The following is a 22328-nucleotide window of genomic DNA, read 5'->3' on the forward strand; positions in this document are numbered from 1 at the left end:
TTATCACAGCCTCTTGATATTTGGTATACAACATTGACACGTAGTCCCATATTCGATTTAAGGTCTGTTGCTCATCCACTTCCTGTTTACTGACTTAGTTAAATTTTCGACATTAATGGTCAGTTGTAAATTGTTTTTCGTAACATCACAGCATCATGATATTTGGTATACAAATGCAACCCGGCCTTTTCTGTCTTTGGCCCATTTTTTTCATATATGGTACTGAATCAAAATCACACTCAAAACGGTGGTCCAGTCATCATTTTCACGAACGATCTTGAAAAGTAGTCACTTTCTTGGAAATAATCTTGATGATGTCTTCGCAGCGGCGAGTCGTATGCGGCTATTCCTTTTTCAGTTTGGAATGTATAGAAAAATATATTGGCCAGTTTACTTACCGCGTTGGAAATCCTGTCAGGTATCCGCCATTTTTTGCACAATTCTGTGTTACTTTTTTGCACGAATCGTGCGTTATTTTCACATTCCGGCGTTACTGGATATATACGGTGAGAACAATATTTTTTCAAGATCACTAAAAAGAAATTCACAATATTATAATAAGTAGTAAGGCAATAGGATGTCAGTTAATGTTAAACCATTTATCTATATTCTCTCCCGTTCGTTCTAGTATGCATACCATACATCTGACACGTACCGAATATGATAATTGAAATTCTACATTATGCATCAGCCATGGAAGAAATTATACAATCACACATCTATCAAGCATGCTATACTATTGTGATATCTAGTATACTGTGGTATGAAGTTATTCATAAGGTTTTACTTACATGTTTCGTGTATTTCTCCTTCAAATGATCATACAGAGTTACACGAATATCTAAATTATCCTATACAGAGAAGTATCGATTGATCCTTGGCAAGATCAATAGAGTTATACGTACTGCCCAATCTGATCTAACGCTTCTCAATCGTGTTCAATTTGCCTAAATATAGAAAGTAAGTTAGGAAATGGCAATAACAAATTTGCATGTCCCCTTATGAATTCAATCCTATGTACATACTAGCTGCTATACCCTTGATTTAATATTGACAGATCAATGGTTCAGCAGAATTAAATTTATAGCTTTATCTACTAATATAGGTTAACTTCAAAGTCCTCTAACAGTTGCTTTGCATATGAAATGATACAGTCTCATATGAAATATTTTCAGCTTTCTTTACTTTCCTTTGGATTTGATTTTCATTTTGATCTGATAGTATTCGTGAGAAAATTGTAGACACCAGCTTTAAAGTGGGCTTATGCATGAATTATTTGTTACAAGATAACTTTTATAGAAAGGGAGTCTTATACATTATTGATTACATTTTTCAATGTATATTGAAAAACACTTAAACCTCTCAATTTGTGAAATGATGTTATAAAACGTCAATACAATTCTTTCTTCAGGTGGTCGCCTGCTCACGCACACCTTTATCTTCGCTTCATCAATCGTGCGATTCCTAGTGCCAGTGTGCGCTAAATTTTAGAAAATTCTATGTTCGTGGTTCTCATTTTTAAAGATTTGGATTATTTTTTATAAACTTATAAACTATTAGATCTATATACAAGATAATGACCAACACATTTTAGTGAAACCAAGATAGAAAATACCTTCCATCAGGGATTCATGGAACAAAGGATAAATTACACTTTATATAACATAGCAAAGTGTTTTTTTAGTTTTAAACACATGCAGCCATCTGTCATATTTAATATGTAAAATGAAACATAAATATCAAGCTCAGCTGCTGTGTTATGCCGGATAAACATGGTCGATATGCAGAAACATGGTCGATATGCAAAAACATGGTCGATATATAGTTTATGCAGCGATTTTCAAGATTATGAGTTGATTTCAAGACTATGTTTATGCTACAACACTCAACGCATTTAACAAACATTGCTTACTTGGGACGTAACTGTGATTTTTTATCTCATAAAAAGGATTAACCAAAAAAAAAAGAGTTATAACATTTTAAAGGGACTCCACTGAGGTTTTTTGACATGATGGGACTGAAAATATTTTTTTCCATATAAATGTACCATTTGATGTATGTTAGACTACTAATCTTTGTGCAAATTTTAGATGATTCGCGCACTTCGTTTTTCCAGAATAATTATTCAAATTGTAAAAAATGACCCAAAATACACCGTTTAAACGTACACTATTCACTCAAATCGGGCTAAGAAAAGCATAAAAATACGATTTTCAATTTATTTCAAAGTATATTTCTTAACTATCTTTGCATATATTTCTGTTTAAAGTGCCCCAGCTAATTTATGTAAGAAATTCAAATGTTATGTTTTTAGGCTTTTAAACCTTTAACAAAATCGATGGTGATTACTTTGATGGTAAAAATGATGATGAGAAGGACGGAAACAGCGACGGCATGGGTAATGGTGTTTTTTTTGTTGTTGTTTTTAGCTTTTATGGACATTGATTTCCTCTTTTACGTCCGTCTGTTCCAAAATCATGCGACATGGAATCTCCAGAGTGACACAATTTATATGTGTATGTTACTGTCTACCTGCTTTATTTTAAATGTTCCAGTTACGACAGAATAGTGAACTTTGATTCAATTAAAATTGTGATAATTTTTTTTAGAATATTTTGTTGCTCGCATAGCTCCTTACCAAAAACACAGTGTCAACAGATTTTACACAAATGTTTATCGTCATGTGAAGTTGTACGCACCAGTTCACAAACGCACGCACACGCACACACACACATACGCACGCACGCACGCGAGCGCGCGCTAGCACACGCACGTACCTGTAAGGATAAGCGGGGCAGCTTTTCTCGGCTTTCCCACTACTGGTAGAAATGTTACAGCAATGACAAGGTCATAACCGCTCTACGGGGATTTAACAGGGCTTGGTCATCAAGAAATACAGCCATGATGACACTGTATCTGTCTTCTGAGTCAACTTGTTATTGACTGATTTAAAAAGATATTATTCTAAAAAAAATCCTTCTGTTGCCCTGGTTACCAGAGATATACACTGATGGAAGTTAATAATCGCTCGTTTGCCAGTAGTTCAAGAGAAATATATTAGCTCACGTTATTGTGCATTGACGTAACATATGAGAAAATATAAGTATTCACACTATAACAATAGCAGTTATTAAGAAACACATTTGCAGATAAGTTGAATAGACCGTGCGAAAGGAAAGGGAACGATGGAATCGGAAATGAATCAGGCGCTGGTAGAGGTATGGGTGAACATTTTACAGATATGTGATTTCTATAAAATAAAGATGTGTATATATATTTCGCTAAATGTGTTGAAATAATCGTATGATGCCGTTTTGTCGGATGATAACCTTTTGTCACAATTACTATTACATTTTTGTGGGGTGGGTTAGGCGCACACATGTTTCTGACTGACTACAACGAAATTAACAGCTGTGAATTTATATATGTTGCATAACGATTTCCTTATAACCAGAATGTCTTTTAGTGATGTATTACCAAAACAAGGAAGAGACTGGGAAGTAGAAAAATCAATAACGTTATATCGTTATGTTTTTAATTCAAATCAAAACATTAATCAGGCATTATACATGGACAATTTTTTTATTATTATAAAAATGATGCTATTAGAAATATCTCTTATTTTTGCAACATGAAAAAATATTTATTCATCACGGTTTATATCCTGATCCGTAAAAAAGTATGGAAAAATGCTTATAGCAGAAGAAATCGTGACAATGTCATATATAACAAATAGACATGGACATAGAAACTTTTGTTTTTCTGTAATTTAAGAGTTAAAGTAATAAGAAGTTACAGTGATGCTAACGAGGGTAAGAGATAACAATGACATACTTTTATATAGAATAAATTATTTGTGCTGTTTTCCCCTGCAATTTACAATATCATGTGTTATGTACTGAATAAACACTTTTTCTTCTATCAATTTAGCGCACTTCATCTCCTTTAGATATGTCAAGACATAATGCGTCACTTGTTGTTTCTTTTTTTGTAAAATTACAACATAAACCTTTTTTGTAGTACACAACTTAACTCCAAGAAGTGTAAAAAACATGTACTTTCATTACCCTATTGTTCATAATCTCACCTTACAATTTGTATGAAAACATTATTCCCATATAACTGCAATGCAGAATAACATACATCTCCCAAGTTAACAGAAAAAAAGATCTAAATTAACCTGGGTATAATCACAGAATAGATATCACAGAAAACATTGGCCGCAATTTAAGAAAAACAACAACAAAAGTTATGTACCCTGAACTCAATAATCAAAATAGTTCAAATCTATTACTGTAAGCCATGCATCTTTAGACGGTCATTTTTGGATTATTAGCCCCTACTAAATGGTCTACTTTGCAGCAATAGTTAGTCCTGTTGGAGTGCCGTTACTTGCCTGCTGTTCAGCCTGACGTTGACGTTTTAATTCCTGCTGCATCAGATAAACTGCTGCACGGCATGGTTTCACTTCCGGTTTTTGATATGTCATGTGGGTAACGGTGTTAAAGTCAAAATCTCCTTCTCTATTAACGGGTTTATCTTCAGGGCGAAAGTCCTTAGTCGGCTGGTACTTTTTAGGTGTGAACGAGGACTGAGCTACGCTTTCTCCTGCGAATTTTTCCTGTGGTGGAATATATGGCCTATTCTCGTGAAAATCACCGTATCTTACTCGTGGAGAAGCACCCCAATTTCTAAAGAATTCTTTTGTGCTTGTGTGACCGTCAAATTTGGCATCAGATTTCTGTACCTTTTGCACTGGAACAACGGCACGTGAAATATAAGCTCGTGACAGATCTATTGGGCGGTAGTCCCTCTGAAATAGATGAAGAAAATAAACATGTACAGTGGAGAAATTAGAATTAGGTAAAGTAGATGCAAATACTAGTAAGACATTTTAAAGCTTTATCACTGCTGCCTGCAGTTTACAAATTTTTGTTTAAAATTTGAAAAAAAAGTAATTCCAAACCTGTTTAGAAGAAATATGTTGGTGTACAAAGTTGTTGCTTAACGGCTAAAAACCTACTTAAAATAGCAGCATAACATTTTGTTCTGCAATATTTTATTCCTTTTACAACATGTGTTCTAAAAATCAAAAACATTAAATTATGTTACAACTCTTACGAGAATTGACCATAGAATTATCAAAAGAACACAATTTTACCGTTTATAAAAATACTTCATTAGATAATTGGATCAGGTGTTTTTGATAAAGTGACATAAAGATGATTATTTAGTATTTACCATGTTGCTTGTTAAATTGTCAACTGTTTCACTAGGTGGTACATATTCATCCTCTAGTTTACATGACTTTGGAACTGGATTCTTTATGACGTCATGGCCCTTGTATATCTTCCTCTGTTCTGTTTCAAAGTGACGGCTAGAAAAAAGTAAAAAGTATACATGTTTATATCACAAAAGTTTCAATCAAAGGTCACAGAAAGAAATATCTCTTCTTAACGAGAAACGTTTCGGTTGTTACTGTTATGCTTTTTTATATATAGACTACTTCTTGATATTGTTTTACAATAAAAAAAATACTTCACTGGAGTATTTAGCGGTAATGCAGAGCGTTCATTTTTCTAATGAACTTACGCATTATCGAACTTGAGGTCTAACGTGTCAGGTGCAGGCTGTGCAGGCGGTGGTGGCTTTGGCTGACCTCCAGTATATCCGGGGAAGTCGTGTCGAAACTGAGTCTCACTCTGGAATTTTCCACGTGGCTTATGTTTAGCAAGATCTGATTGGCGGACAATCGGAGATGGTCTGTGATCTCCCTTAACGTCCTTGTATGTCTCCATATTTGTTGTCATCATATTGTGATCGCCTGTGAATATCAAAAAAGTTTCAGGAAATATTAGAAATAATTTCACCTTTAAAGGTTTAAAATAACGACACACTACATAAGTGAAGAATTATTATGCATTAACGATACTTAAAGGAACTCCAATGAGGTTTTTTGACATGACGGAACTGGATTTTTTTCAAGATTAATGTTCTATTTGATGAAGGTATTTATAAGTAACGTGTGTGCAAAGTTTTAGACCATTGCTCACTCCGTTTTCCCAGAAGAATTATTCCATGTATGAAAAATGATCCAAAATTGAAAAGCGTTGCAACACTTTTCAATCAAAACGGACCAAGAAAAGCTCAAAAATACGATTTTCAATTTATTCATGAGTACATTTCTGTAGTTTTCTGTTTTAAGTGTCCCCGTTGATCTATGCAAGAAATTCAAATTATATATTTTTAGGCTTTTGATACTCAGTGGAGTTCATTTAACACTCTGTTATTTTTATATTACTATTGTTTGAAAACATACCTTCCATTTTGATATGAGCATCAGCTAGTCTAATAATGTCTGGGCGTTTAGCAAACTCTCCTTGGAAAGACTGTTTAGTCTCACTGTCACTTGCCATCTCTTTTGATGGGAACAGTATTGAACCTTGAATACAAACGTGGTAAAATGATTAAAACATTCTGTGGATATTTTGTTAGCCGTTATTTGCACAAACTACTCAAAGTATGTGATACTTAATTATTTAATAATGCGAAATTGTTAAAATTTAAGTTAAAGTAAAGTCATGAAATCATGCAAAATATAGGATCAGTTTATGTGTACTTTTGAGAAATGTGTCAATTTCGTCCGTTGATGTCAACAGTTTCCTCATTTATAACGAAAGTGATATCAAATGACCAAAAACAACAACAACATACGACTTTTCACGTGAAACACAAAGTTTTTTCCTTTTTTTCTTATAAAAATAATCGTTTTTAAAGCTTTTCAAGCTCATACAATTTCCTTAAAATAGTTAAGATATTCCCTAGTTATATTGCATTGACCTACTTTAAAAGTTCTTTTTTTTTTAAATTGTGCAGGTATTTTAAGCATGTACTCATATATATCACTAACAACTTTATCTATTTTTTCCTAATTTTAGATCAGTCCAATCATATAGGAATTGCTGATCAAAGGATCTGCACACGTACAATAGTGCAATCTAAACGTACCGACGAAACTAGGGAGTTCTCCAAACGGTACTTGTTTCTGACCAACCCAGTGCTTGTGTTTTTCTTTGTAAGTAGTTCGTCCATCAAACTTAGCATCAGTTCGGCAAAAGTTCTCTCGTCGTGGCTCGGCAAATCGCCGGATGTCCGGTAGAGCTTTCTTCTGCGTAAACTCCTGTGAATAGAACGTGTTCTTTTCTAAGGGCACAGACGGTGCTTCATAGACGTCTTTCTGCAAGAAAAATAATATGAATAAGTCTCAAAGCGAGCTCTTTGAAATAATTTATAAACATTACACTATATATAAGTATATAAGTATCTATTAAACCCACCGGCGACTGCACAATATGTGTACTGCACTTCACAATTGCATTTCTGATTTTATGAATAAGTAACGTACAAAGGTAATTATTTTTACTGTTATTTGTATATTTTAAATAATTAAACTCATTCAAATTTTAAGTAAATAACATTATTTTTGGATCGTACTTTATCCAACGATCGTGAACGCGCTAAAGGCGAAACTTCGTAAAAGGATTGAAGGTAATTGGCAGGATGTTCCGAATGTAATTTTCGGATGCTCTGATCCAGAGGGTAAACAACAAAAGACACCACCACCGTACTTCAGGCCAAACTTTCCTAACCCATCGTTATAGTTATGTTCACTGTGCTTGCAGGCCCTGCTTTTGTTGTTGATGAGTTATTTAATTATTAAATAACCCCTACATTTTAATTATAATCCTAGAGATAGTAACGATAAATAAGTACCTTAATACTTATAAGTATTACTAAAAAAAGTATTAATAATTTACCGGTGCATAGTCTGGGGGTCTGCCCGTCTCTCTAGGAGCTCTAAAGTCTTCCCTCTGGTTTGTGGAGAAGACCATAGCGGGAGGATTTGGATCTCTCGGTGACGGCGGGGGCCTCTTGCTAGACCTTGGACGGATGTTATTTGGCTGTTTAAAAGTGTCCCTATAATCAGATACATCCGGGTAAGATCGAAGTCGTCGGGGCTTTGGAATAGCCTCCTTCCTTCGCTTATGACGCCTGCAAATAGTTCAAACAGAAAACAAATTCAAATATTTGATTTAAAAGAATGAGATTCTAAAGGTACATATTTCTTAAATACTACTTGTATGTTTTTAAGGTTTACTTTTGTTTGACAATATAGTTTCCTATAATCACAACACGTTGAAGTTTGACATAAACTTCCAACAATTAAAACCCTTGAAAGACAAATTTTGTGTCAGTACTGCCATTGTTCTACGTATCCATATAGTTCATGTACGCATTGTATAAAGGTACTTTCAGTACAGTTATACATGTAAATAATCTCTTGACCAGAGTGACCTTATTTTGGTTTATATATGGCTTATCCCGATCAATGTAGAGATGGTGATTTAAGGTATCTGACCAAACATATCAAATTATACGGTATATACTTGATAAACAAAAGTGAATGTCTTTGGTCCTAATATACGCAAGAAATCAATCCCAGTTAAACTCCTCTGCAACGCAAGTATCACATACCCAGATGAAAATCACATGATTTACTTTATCTAGGTAGAAACTTATTTGAATACTTGTAAAATCAAAGCACAGATGTTTGGGTCTCAGAATGTCAAAAAGGTGAAGGTTGTGAGATTATAAACCAATTTGTGTTTGTGTAGTGCCAGCAATGCTGTGTCCAGTGTTATAACTGTAGTAAATTGGCTATAAGACTAATTGCAACACTGATATTCAATTCAATGTTTATTTGGCTTCAAGAAAAAACAACAAAATGAGTTGCCTTAAGTGGGATTTGAACCCCTGACATCTGGCTTCCTAAACGAGCGTGTAGGACCACGGAGAAGTTATAAGGAAATAATCTGAAGCAAACCACAGTATTCTAAATTAGGGTTTGTAATCCTCATTAATTTCGAATTAAATTGAAATTGATTATCGATCGTCGACTGCCTAAAGTCGTCCCTGTCCTAGAGTCAACATCCTTACTTTATTTTTCAGAAAGTCTAAATAACAAATGTTCATTTAGGCGATCACAATAATCCGAAGCTTTACGGAAATAGCCGAGCAATTTTCATTGATTAAAATGATATTCACCCGAGAAGGTTTGAAAATTAATGCGCCTATCATTTGACAACCTTTTACGCAGTGATCTCCCCTTAACTTTCGGCGTAAGTGTACTCATAAAGGGAAGTAACCGCTTCGAGGAGTTCGTGACGGACTACTTGCGGATTTTGCAATTAAGCATATCAGGGTCTGAGATTTCGCTACCATTATTTGTTTGGTCTCACGACTCAAACAAATAACAAACAACAATTTTATAAACGTAAGAAAAAAATAAACTTATGGTGATTTAATTGAAATTTATAAGTCAATTAACGGAAATGCCATGAAAATGTCAATACATAAAACATTTAACAGATCGTGTCTTTATTAAAGTGTTAAGGGAGCTGTCAATAAATCTTGCAACAATCAATCCTCGGATTAACATTCACCAGCAGTGAAATCAATAAATGTCTGATGACGACCATATTTATAACTCTACTTTTCCTATTTAGCAAATTTGAATGATACCCCGGTGGTAACATTGGATGATATAAATGAATGGCGCATGAGCATGTTTCTATCATGAAAAAGTACTTATATTAATCTTTATCTCACACCTTATAAAATGTAACAAATGAACTTACATCGTTTGCACCATGTAATCTTCAAATATAAATTATTATCGGATTAAATCTTTGTTAATTTTGAGTGTTTTTTTTATATCTAATGTGTTTCCTCCTTATAAATGCTGGTGTAAAGTAAGATTTCGTACAATACTTTATTCTATTGGACTCATTCACAGCTGCAAAATCTATTGAACTCGGCTGGCGCCTCTCCCAATATTCCATAATTCAGTTTTCTACTCCACAAGGTAAAGTAACCTCATAATATAAACTTATAAGTTATAAAAGATATAAATATAATAAAGAGATGAAGTAATACACAGGTAGAGGCCTACATAGTCATACCTCCTGTGGCCAAAACTATGTATAGATTATACAATATAAGTTCATATGTTTCGTATTTTACAGAACACTTCACAGAACTGCAGTCATATGAACGAGAAGTATTATAAAAAATCTTTAAACCATTTTGGGCTGTTTTAATTCAACATTCTGAATTTACTGTGACTCTACCTTTTATTTCAAATATTTTCATTTAACAATATCATTGTATTATTTGTCTTTTAAAACCACCCCTCTGTGCTACAGGACTAATTTGTATCAGCAAAATAAGATATAACATTAGGCGGTTGTCCAATATTCGAGGCTATATTTAGAATATTTGATTTATTTGTCCATAAATTTTAAAATTGTATGGACCTGAAAAGATATTTAAGACCAATCGGATTATATCCCGAGCCAAGGAATAAATTGTATAATAAAATGCAAGATTAATACGAATATTTGTTGACTTTACTAATCTAATCGGCAAAATGCAGCGAAATACCTTACAGCGTATTATGATAAATGATAAATTATTTTAAAAACTGGCATAGAAAGATCAAACAAACCAAACGACGTCTACTTTAATTCTATCTTTCTCATAGTTAATATGCAGTTTATCAAGTTAACTAGTTTGTTCAATTGCTATCTATTCAAACAATTCTTTGAATGCGCTCCATTTTTAAATCAAAAACCTCTTCTGTAAATAGCCATTACATTATATTTGTAGCCATTCATATGGTCAATGTTTAATTTTTCGGCCGAAGGCCGTCTGATTTCACCTTGACTTCCGCTAAAATTAACAGCAGGCAGAATTTTCATTGGTCATTTTAACACTAATAGCCTGTTCGATTGATACTTTAGAAGAGCTCCCGTTAAAGGTACGGGTCTGTTCGATTGCGCGATGGCAAAAAGTGTTGGAAAAATATATAAGCCAGAATGAATATAAAAAAAACAATAATGATATTTTCTAGATGTTTCTAACAGCTTTTCAATAAATATATCAAAATAAATATGACAGATCGCCTTTTTGATACTTTTGCGTTCGATTGGGTTTCTCTTCTAAGCTGTTCGGGCATAAGATGATTGAAACGAACTTTCGAATAATTTACATGGAATTAGTGTACAGTATCTACTAAATCTTTGTTTTATTATAAATTCCTATTCAAATCAAATTCTATTTTGATTAAAATCAAATAATGTAAGTAATATTGTTTAAATCTAAGATGACAATTAATGGGGAAAAACATTGCGGGTAAAAATGAACTGAAAAAAAACTATTGAGGACGAATAAAATGTTCTGTTTGCGGTAGCATATCCTATGCAAGTTAACAAGTTTGACTTCGGCCGAGTATCTTTTTAAAGATACTCCTTGTTTTTCGTGCAATTATATACATTTCTAAATTCGTTGAAGTATTTAATACATTTTATTTCTATTGTGAACGATCCTTTTATGACGTCTTAAGATCCTCGCTCAATGATTTATTTATTTAGCCTATTGAAGACATCAATTGACTCCTTGGCATACATCAGGCATATTGAACTATCTGAAAGAGGTGTAATTATCATGAATGTATAATACATTCAACGGAAGGAATAATTTCCAGGTTTAATATGTATATATTTATCAATGGATGTTTGATATTAAACGTTGATTCAAATAGAAAAGAAAAACAAACAATCACGAAAAATTAAAACTTGTAAGATCACCGGGAAAGCACGCTTCTAACCGCCTTATTTAAAATAAAAAAGAATCGTTTTGTAAAATCGTTGCATAACAAAATGTGTAAATCCTAAATTACACTGTCTTCTGTGATGTTATCATAACTTTACGTCAATGCCCCAGAGTGGTTTATGTACAGTATTGGAAGAAGAAGAAGAATGTAATCTATGAAAATATAAATAGTAAAATGCGAGATTATCAAGTTATTCACCAAGCATTCTGTCACATTAGTACAGCGGACTCTTACAATAATTTGCTTAACTTATGAAAAACTTCTCCATTCATTTTTTTCTATTACATTTGTATATTAAAAACACTCGGTGAATGATTTTTTTTATCTCTTTTAGACTGATGTTGGAGTGGACTAATAAAACATGAATTGCTATATGGGCTACTTTACTGTATTTCCTTAGGCTCCACGCTTCGGTATGCACATAAATAAAATCATCCTTTATACTAGTATTGAATTCCATTTGTGAATGGTTTGAAATGAATTTTAGAAGACTTCTTTTGTTATCTTTTAAATCAGGTAAATGGATTTTGTTGTCCGTATAATCCATAGCTATCCAGGAGTTAACTTTAACGTATAATGTAATAAAGGCGAATTTAGACATAACGTGCAACGTTATCCATCATGGATTAATATTTTATTTGTTTAACAAAGTAGTTTGACACTTAAAACCTTTCGAGATCGATTTGTAAGTCTGTAAGTCTAAAATTAATAGTGTTTACTACCTTGTTTTTGTATAAATGGAGATACATGTATATAATATTTGCGTACTTAAAATACAATCCTTGGTTTTTATCATTTTAGCAAAATGAAAAAATAGGCCATTTACAGTATTATTTATATTCGTTTAAATAGCAAGATTTGTTTTAGTTATTAAAGTATATAAACTGATAAATAAAAACGAGGTCTGCAAGATAAGTATTGTTGTCTCGAAATTATATAGACTACACTCCAATGTTTAAAACGTTGTAACAAACATGACTAAAATTGTCAAAACTAGTCACTCTTTTTTATAATATTAACTCATATGAAATCAGAAATCAGAATAAGAAAATATTGCCAACATAACCAACAATTTATAAAGAACATTTACGAGACATTCTGAAAAGCTTGCACAATAACTTATTGATTAAATATCAATATACTTCAGCACCATTTAATAAATTAATTTTCATGATTCAACTCGTTATGATATTTTTTATTAAATCTTTGAATACATATTATATTTACGTTTAACACTTGCGATCAAACGCTTAGATATAGCAATATCTTAAAAGAATGAATTGTTAACACGATATGGGCAAAGAATTATCACAAATGAATTAGGCACTAAAGTATGACAATACATACATATTGTGCAAAGATTTTCGTCTTGATAACCGTACAATATCAACTAATCTTTACAAAAGGGTTTACGTCGCGCTATATATTTGTGTTTTTAAAAATGTCGATTAAACAATTTCAAAACAATGTTGTACAAAGTTCCGAATATCTACGCTACAGAAACAAAGGTAATGGTATTTGCGTTGACGAATAAGCATCGATTTTATTTTTGTAGCTAGGAAGTTATGTTATTTCTAATGAAAATAATATATACAAAATAAAAGTAACAGCATACGAAACTACAAAACACACATAAAGATGTTAATAATATATAATTTATTGGCTTATTGATAATCATATATTATATTTTAAATTAAAAATGCATAAGAAATATTTTGTTAACCATTACTTAATATCTAGTCTGCAAACGTTTATTTTGTTTTCATTTTGTTTGTTTATTTGGGTTTTTTAAATACCGCTTCAGCTACAGCTGATCATCAAATAAAGACAACCGTTTCATCAGATCATACTATGAATTTGATCGTATAGAAAAGTTCAGAAAAAGTGTTGAGAATGTTAATACTAATTTTCAAATCATTAAATACTGACTGATACATATAATGTTAATATAAGAAGCTGACTGATACATATAATGTTAATATAAGAACATATAATGAATGCAATGTTAATATGATAACATATAATATAACCGGGTGGTATTAAGGAAATGGGTAGAACAAAAAGACGATGATTAAACGGGTTCATGGAGCCTCACCTTCCTTGCTGAGCAAAACATCTTGGATTTCTGAAGAGTTAATGATATCATAAGATAAAATGCAAATTAATGAAGCATAAAGACAATAAATATATATCCATTTACTTCCATGGAGATGACAGAAATTTCGTGAGATTGAAAAAGGTGAGTTTATAGTTAGAATGTCATTTAAAATTACAATTAGACAATATATCAGTACAATTACATCAAATTTCGACTTTAACAAAGTTTTAGATTAAGCAAGTTTTTAAAATGAACTGAAACAAGATTTTAAGAGCCATTGTAAATGTTTAACTTGCGAGCCGGTTTCAATATAATTGTTTTGACATATTTGTACAATTTTCGATAAGAAATCTATACACATTTTAAATTAATGGCAGTTATAACCGAATTCAATAGTGTTTGTGTCGTTCAAGTTAATATATATCTACCATGATTTAAGTAACTATCTCACAAATTCCACCTTAAGTAGTTAAAAATAATATTAAATAATATTTACCCGCAGTCACATAACTCGCTGATAGATATATTGTCTGGGAACTTCTCCGACAAAATCGCCGCTTGTCTACTGGGGGATGCCATGACTTAAATATTATTATTCCGTGTCGGCTTTAACCCCATTAATTGAAATATAAACTGTTTTAAGTTCACAGCATAATCCAAAATGTTTAAAGTGTAAATAACCTAAAATTGAAACCCGACGTTGGGTTTCAATTGACGTGTGTACTATTTCCGATATTTAATGATAGTATATCACAATGAAGAACAAACAAATATCGTAAGCGTGAAAGCTTGCACCCGTTGAGTAACCAAGGCTTAACCGGTAGTTAACAGCCTGGCGACGCTTGTAGCAACGAGCTGTTCCGTTATTCTCCCGCGGTGTTATACGCCGATACATGAATTATGACATTAAAAAAAGAATACAGGAATAATCAATAGCAAGAAATGTGGTAAAATAGCTTAAAATAATCGATTTATTATTTAGAATATCATATTCATATATTTAAGTTATGAGGAAGAGATACAGAAAACATCTGTTTATGACATATTTGCTCTTCACTTCATTTTGAAGTTTAAATCCTTTGTTAGATTATTTATATAATCATATGAACCTGATAACATTCTCAATTATTACGATAAATACACGATTACACAAAGATACATTATACATGAACGCATTTCATTATATGTCCGTGCTATTTTGTTTTGTCCGCAAATGCTGGCATTATAAACATTTGTGTGTTTTTAATTTAACAATTTTCAACCACTTACATGTATGTTTCGTTCAGTACAATTTTAGACTATACCCAATGCCATTTCTCATACTATATTAGCTTAATAAAAATATAATTACACAATGTGATCTTCATTTTCCCGAAATGAATATTGAGAAAGAAATTTAAGTTATAGATCTTCAGTGACATTAGTCTTGCTCTTGATACAGGCAATCTGCTAAATGGCATAGCATTGCGAGATGATATATCTGCCGCTATGTTGGTGCAAAAAAAACCATCACATTGACCCAGAACGTGCCGAGATGTAATGCAAAACCATGGCTCATATCCACCGCCATCATCACAATACTCCCCTGGGGTTCGTGAAGTTTTTTACAGCTGACTAGTACAGTTACGAGCATTAATTATCCAAGTGACATTGGTCTTATACAAATGTAACACAACACTAGATTTTGTTGACATACATTTATTTTATTCTTTATCATAGTCTCATCTATACACATATATACATATAAAACATTGAAATTGTATATAGCCATTCTCGAAGACTTGTTATAGCTAATACTAAGAGGGATAACTCCACAGTCCATATTATAGAAATGTATAATATGTACTGTAGATTTACCACCCTTATTTACGTATTCACGTTCTCAACATTTACATCATATAACTCAATTGCAAAACGATTACATAATTTCACTTTGTCATTATTTAAAAAGTCATTTGAAACATTTCATTGCAAATTTTTATGTAAATGAAATAGTGAAAGTATAGAAACGCTATCGTTGCAATATTGTTTCACTTCATCACCACCAAATCAATCAGCGGTCGAACAATCTCGAGAAAGACCCAATAACTAACCCGGGAGGATATCCGGATCAACCACATTGAAAACAATGATTTCACTATATTGGTGTATTACTGAGTAAACCTCACTATGTGTTTTTATCACAGATACCCGTATTTCCGCTGGTAAACATCCGCTAATGTTACTTTGTTAAATATTGACTAGGCCTATGAAAACAAGACATGGGGATATCATAGTTTATTTGACATAAGGTATGCACATTTCTTTGTAAAAACCAGTTTCTGCCTTATTCAAACCCTAATATGTTTATCTCGACATTTCGTTATCTCGATATTTTTTGGACGGTCCCGATGACTTCGAGATAACGAGAGTCTGTACTTTGTGATAAAAGCACTATCACTCAATATAAATCAAAGCACAGAAGGCGCTGAATTTGTTTGGGTCTCAGAATGTCAGAAAGGTGAAGGTTGTGAGATTATTAACCAATTTGTTTTTGTATAGTGCCACCAATGCTTTCCAGCGTTTTAATTGTAGTAAATTGGCTATAAGACTAATTGCAACACTGGTATTCAATTCAATGTTTATTTGACTAAAACAATTTGGAAAAAAAATGAGTTGCCTTAACTGGGATTTGACTCCAGAGCTCTCGCTTCCTAAGCGAGCGCGCTAACCCCTCGGCCACGGTGAAGTTGTATGTTTACGGCCTGAAGAAATCCATATCATTCTAAATAAGAGTTTGTAACCCTTATTATTTCGACTTAAACACAGATGTAAATAATCATGGAGCTTACTATAAGCTAGCCTAGGTTCCAGTCTGTCGATTTTTTGTTATGTTTCTGTTTGGCAAATCGACATTGATACTATCAAAACAACGAACGAATACGGAATATTTTAGCGCATATGTTATGAATAAAAAAATTGTTATAAATAAGCAAAAACTATCAACGCCTGAATATCAGGTTAACTATAAGCATGTATATCTATAAAGAATAAAACAATACAAGAAAAGCATTGATGCAAAGCATCAAAGGGCGTCCAAGCAAGAAATGCAGCAGGTGAAGATGAACTAGTAGACATATGATGACAAGATATTCTTATAATCTTTTCAATAGTTAATTGGTTTTTACCAGAATTGTATATTACTTATGAATGAACGGACGAAGGACATTGTTCGTTATGAAATTTGATTGGCATGCTAGAGATTAGAATATAACTTGTTATTTCCTTATGATCGTTATTATTAATGGCAACGGATATTTACACATGCATACAATCATTTATAATCCATATGTGTAACGCATGATCAACACCACACTTGTAATTGTCCCTTATTATGTTATCGCTATTAGCGAAGAACCCCTCTTAAGGTATCTGTTCACACTTAGTAAAAATATGACACTGGTAATAATCAATAGTAATAAGATTGATGTGTCCCGTGAATGACCAGAGCGAAAGAAAATTATAAAACAGTGTTTTTCTCAATAAAAGTGATATTTCTATAAGGAAAATTATTTGTTTTGATTCGTACTATAGTTATCGTTTACACTAATTTAACTTGGATTTATATGCATATCTAGCAATTTTGTCGAACTTCTAACACCATTTGTTAGCTAGTTAACAATATCATTCAACCGGGACGTTTTAGTACCATGACATAGTTAATCAACTCGTAATTTAAGAACAGAACAGTACAGAAGTTTATTCAACAAATTGACTTGAACACATAAGTTCATCGTCATTCACATATACAAGTAAAAGTACATAGCGAGAGTGAATATAATATTATCAATTATTTACTTTACATATCATATGTACATGTATACAAATGAAGTACCAAAACCAGAGAATATCAGCATACATATTTAGCTGTATAATCATTCACTTTAACTTATTTTTATAAGTTAAGGTTATCCTGCCTTTGCTTAAAAGCTTTAATACAGAAAAGTGCAAGTCTTTTTAATTTTACAGAGCTACCACATTTTAGAAGTTCTATAAATTTTGCCATACTTGGGCGCGTATAATAATATTTAGGAATATACTGTATTCTTAATAATCTATATACAGGACATATCATAACAAAATGGTATTCATAATCTATATTATTTATTACACATAAGTTACATTTCCTTTCAGCTCTTTCGACATGGCTATATTTAATTGGTGTGATGATAAAAGTAACCTAGCAATAATATTTCTATGTTTTACACAAATAAGGTGATAATTAAAAACAGTTAAATTACTTCTTTATACAGGGATAGTGATGATCTATTATCAACATCCTGACTCCATTCAATTGTTGTGAAAATACAGATATACTGCTTAACGTAGACGTCATCAGCCGAGTTCCCATCTGTCACTGGATGTTTCGCCCCTTATCTCGGAACATCCTCTAGATGGTGGGGCAGGTAGTGTTGATCAGGTACTACCTCGTCTACGATGGCTGCCAGGTTGGTTCATTGCGTCTTAGCCAGAGCCAACTGGACGCTCTCTCTGCAGCTTTGCCAAGAGCATGTGCTGCGGTATTCCGGGCTCCTCCTTTAATGCCCACTGCTCCCAGCATTTTCCAAACTGACTGTGATGGAAAGCCTCTGCAACCAACTTCTACTGGGAAGACCCATGTCTTCCATCCTCTTTCTTTACATGTGTCTGCCAAGTCTGGGTATTTCCCCTTCTTGATCTCATGTGACTCTTCTACTCTCTCTTCCCAAGGAACAGTGAGTTCTACCATCACCATCAACTTCGGAGACCTTGACCACATTACTATATCTGGCCGAAGGGATGTGTGAGTCACTTCCTCTGGGAATTTTAACTTCTTCCCAAGGTCTACCAGCATTTCCCAGTTCTTTGAATCATGTAAAATGCCAGTACCTGTTGATTTTGCAGACTTCTTCTCCCCCTCTTTAACAAAGTTGATAAAGTGTGGTCCAGTCTTTTTCAACGGTCTATCTTTCTTTCTCTCTTTCTCCAGGATGTCCGCCATTTCACGAAGAACTTGGTCGTGGCGCCATCTGTATCGTCCCTGGGACAGTGCAGTATTACATGATGACATGATATGGCGTAATGATCCTACATTTCCGCAAAGTGGACAGCTGGGATCTTCTGACAACTTCCACAGTTTAAGATTTGTTGGGGAGGGTAGTAGGTCGTAAACAGATCTAAGGAGGAAACTCAATTGAAGTGGCTCATAACTCCACAGCTCCTGCCAGGTTAACTGCCTCTCTGGCAAGTTCCACTTCATCCAGCTTCCCTGAGAACCAAGTTGGACTGATCTTGATGACCGTGTTTCATCTTCTGCTCTCCTTAGTTCTGTCTGCACCATTGATCTTCTCTCCACTTTATCAGAATCTCTCCATCTCTGTTTGAACCTGATACCTAGTCCTTCTCTGCCCTTGTTTGTTGTTCCTACAATATCCTGGAGATTTAAACTACTTTCAGCTTGGTCTATTGCCTGCTTCACTGACCATTTCCTCCCAGTTCTTACTTCAATTCCTGCTCCACTGATCTTCTCATCTGACGAGTCCCTAAGTGTAAGCAGCAGACGTGCCTTAGCAACTTTGTATTCTTCGACCAGTGAGTTGAATGGCATCTGTAGTTTTGATGACCGGCTATATAAACCTAAACTGGTGAATGATGGAGGGAAGCCTAGCCATCTCCTTAGATGCTTGCTAACTGACTGCTCCAGCTTCTCGACCAAACTGATAGGATTTCATTGACCATCAATGGCCAGATAAGTCTAGCTAAAAGACCGTGCTGGAAGATCCATGCTTTGTACTTTCCAGGGAGTTCTGACTTGTCTATTCTCTTTAGCCCTTCTTCGACTTGCTGTTTTAGTCTTCCTTGGCTTTTGGTGTCCTTGAGTGTAGAATCAAACCACTTTCCCAAACACTTTACTGGGTTGTTGACTAACGAAGGAATCTCTTCTTTCTGTATAGTTAGTTTGAATCTGTCTGTTACCTTCCCCTTCCTCACTACCAAACACCTTGACTTTCTTGGCTTAAATAACATCCTTGCCCATGACACTGTTTCATCAAGTGCGTGCAGAATCCATCTCGCCTGGATGTGGGTTTCTGTGGTGATAGTCATGTCATCCATGAATCCCCTATTGGATGGGAGACGAATGCCGGCATTTGTCTGTGGACCTCTTGATTCCCTCTCTGCTGCTCGGATGATCATGTTCATACCCATAACGAACAATATGACAGAGATGGTGCATCCTGTGACAATGCCTTTCTCCAGTGGAACCCAATCTGTGGTAAATCTACTGCATGAGAACCTCAAATGGATGTTATTGAAGTAGCTTGTGACCAAATTTCTTGCTTGTTCTGGAACATGGTAGTGCTGTAGTGCCTCAAGAATAAGTTGGTGGGGTATAGAGCCATAAGCATTTGCAAGGTCAAGCCATACTACTGTAAGGTCTTTTTGGTTGATTCTTGCCTCGTGTAGCAGCTGTGTGAGCGCACTAGTGTGCTCGACGCAGCCAGAGAATCCTGGGATTCCACCTTTCTGTACAGACGTGTCGATATACTTATTTTCTATCATGTAAGTTGTCATTCTCTTGGCTAGGATGGAGAAGAAAATCTTTCCTTCCACACTCAACAATGATATGGTTCGGAACTGTGTTATATTCTTTGAGTTCTTCTCCTTTGGGACAAGACAGCCCTCTGCTGTCTGCCAGCAATTTGGAATGCTTCCTTTCCTCCATACCACCCGTAAAAGTGACCATAGTGTTCTTAAAAGCTTTGGGCATTTCTTATACACCTTGTATGGGATGCCACTAGGGCCTGGGGCAGAGCAAGAGCGTGCTTTCTTGACCACATCGTTTATTTCTTTCCATGTGGGCTCCTTCATGTTTAGCGGAATGGCAGGCTCGTCTACTGGTTGGATTCTTCCGCATTCTCCCAATGATTCGCTTCGGTGTGGGTCAGAATGGGTTTCCTTAAGATACTCTTCCACCTCATTTCGACTACTCTCTAGCTTACCACATTTCTCCTCGCCCAATAGTTCTTTCGTAAATTTGTATGGGTTTGATATGAAAGCTGTTCTTTTCTTTGTCTTTTCCCTCCTTTTTCGTCTAAGTCTTTCAGCATTGGTCAGCGACTTGAGTCTTGATCGTATCTGCTCTCTGAGTTGCTTAATCCCTTCCTTCTCAACCATACTTGATTGCTTGTACTGCTTCCTGAGAGACCGCAGTTCTAGTCGGATCTTCTTTATTTCACACAGTCGTCTGTTAGGGACTGGAGGCGGTTGGGGGAGATTGGTTTTATTTTCTAAGCCAAATCTTTCCTTCCCAAGTGTGTATATTAGTGAAGTAAGTGCCTCCAATTTCCTTCCCACTGCTCCGATGAGTGTTGACTGTAGAACTAAGTATAAGTCTTCGTCAAACAATGCCCAGCCTTTGTCATTCATCTTTGGCCAAGCAATCTTCTGTTTCCTCTCACTATAAGTTGGCTTACTTTCATTGACAAGGTCGTGTGTCACCCTGGTACTTCCTGCAAGTGGTGATGTTCGCCATGACTCTGGTAAGGTAAGTAGATCTTCGGTACTATTTTCTGTGGCTGAGACTCTCTCACTGGATTGGGTTAAACTTGGCCCAAATATAGGCGAGTCCTTCCTTGTATTATTCAGCCTGAATATTGGTGAGTCCTCTTCTTCATCTCGTACATCATTTTCTTGCTCCTCAGGAACAATAACATGTATATTTTCCTGCATACTCAAGAGGTCATCTATGGACTGTGTTACCTCCCCCGTCAACCTGCTACCAGCCATCGAAAAAACAGGAGCTAGGAGACTTCTAGTACTGTGGTTGGAAACCTGACCAGATATCTCCCCCGTCTCACCAGGTAAACCTGTGCGTTGCTGATGTTTTCGCTGTGACTGACAACCGCTCTTCGTCTGATGGATCTTCAGTCCTCGATGATTCTTACAAATCTTTCCACATTGACACACCACTGATGTGGTTTCTCCAGTCAAAGTCCGTTGTACGTTTCTGTTCGTTGCCATAGTATCCGTCCTGTTGGGCCTTTCATCCTCCCCCCCTCTCGGATGGCCCTGGGGGTATTTACTCTTTTGTTCTGTTGTAGCGTACTGTATGGTTGCCTCCTCGCAGAGACTGCATAACGGGGTGCCGACCCATTATACACCGGTTTCTAGTCTTTCCTAGATGTCGTCTGTCTCTCCAGCGTCATCATTCTTTCCTGGTTGTCATCCAGCCTTTCCTGGAAGTCACTGGTAAACCAGCATCAATGATGTGAAAATACAGATATACTGCTTAACGTAGACGTCATCAGCCGAGTACCCATCTGTCACTGGATGTTTCGCCCCTTATCTCGGAACATTCTCAAGATGGTGGGGCAGGTAGTGTTGATCAGGTACTACCTCGTCTACGATGGCTGCCAGGTTGGTTCATTGCGTCTTAGCCAGAGCCAACTGGACGCTCTCTCTGCAGCTTTGCCAAGA

The 22328-nt window shown here is 34.8% G+C and overlaps 4 protein-coding genes across 5 annotated transcripts in view; all 4 read right to left on the reverse strand.

Moving 5' to 3' along the window:
- Window positions 1–831, reverse strand: part of LOC132745161 (uridine phosphorylase 2-like) — a 73215-nt gene extending 72384 nt beyond the window's left edge. The window contains exon 1 of the mRNA XM_060733987.1: window positions 792–831. The gene's annotated coding sequence lies outside the window, so the exon portion shown is untranslated. The remainder of the gene's footprint in view (window positions 1–791) is intronic.
- Window positions 832–3518: 2687 nt separating this feature from the next.
- On the reverse strand, window positions 3519–14682 carry LOC132745164 (uncharacterized). Of its 2 annotated transcripts, XM_060733988.1 has the most exons (8): window positions 14329–14682; window positions 13830–13859; window positions 7818–8052; window positions 7009–7237; window positions 6320–6442; window positions 5593–5824; window positions 5242–5377; window positions 3519–4813 (listed from the first exon to the last, which is right to left on the reverse strand). In XM_060733988.1, the coding sequence occupies exons 1-8, from the start codon at window positions 14409–14411 to the stop codon at window positions 4352–4354; spliced, it is 1530 nt and encodes a 509-aa protein (XP_060589971.1). In that variant the 5' UTR covers window positions 14412–14682; the 3' UTR covers window positions 3519–4351. The 2 variants fall into 2 exon arrangements, with proteins under 2 accessions (XP_060589971.1, XP_060589972.1); XM_060733989.1 differs by lacking the exon at window positions 13830–13859.
- A 3621-nt stretch (window positions 14683–18303) lies between these two features.
- On the reverse strand, window positions 18304–19458 carry LOC132745154 (uncharacterized). The gene has a single exon (XM_060733976.1). The coding sequence runs from the start codon at window positions 19456–19458 to the stop codon at window positions 18304–18306; it is 1155 nt and encodes a 384-aa protein (XP_060589959.1).
- Window positions 19459–19526: 68 nt separating this feature from the next.
- On the reverse strand, window positions 19527–21872 carry LOC132745155 (uncharacterized). The gene has a single exon (XM_060733977.1). The coding sequence runs from the start codon at window positions 21870–21872 to the stop codon at window positions 19527–19529; it is 2346 nt and encodes a 781-aa protein (XP_060589960.1).
- Between the last annotated feature and the right edge of the window lie 456 nt (window positions 21873–22328).

Source organism: Ruditapes philippinarum, unplaced genomic scaffold (genome assembly GCF_026571515.1).
Source record: "Ruditapes philippinarum isolate M1 unplaced genomic scaffold, ASM2657151v2 ctg323_1_1_1_1, whole genome shotgun sequence".
Taxonomy (NCBI): Eukaryota; Metazoa; Mollusca; class Bivalvia; order Venerida; family Veneridae; genus Ruditapes; species Ruditapes philippinarum.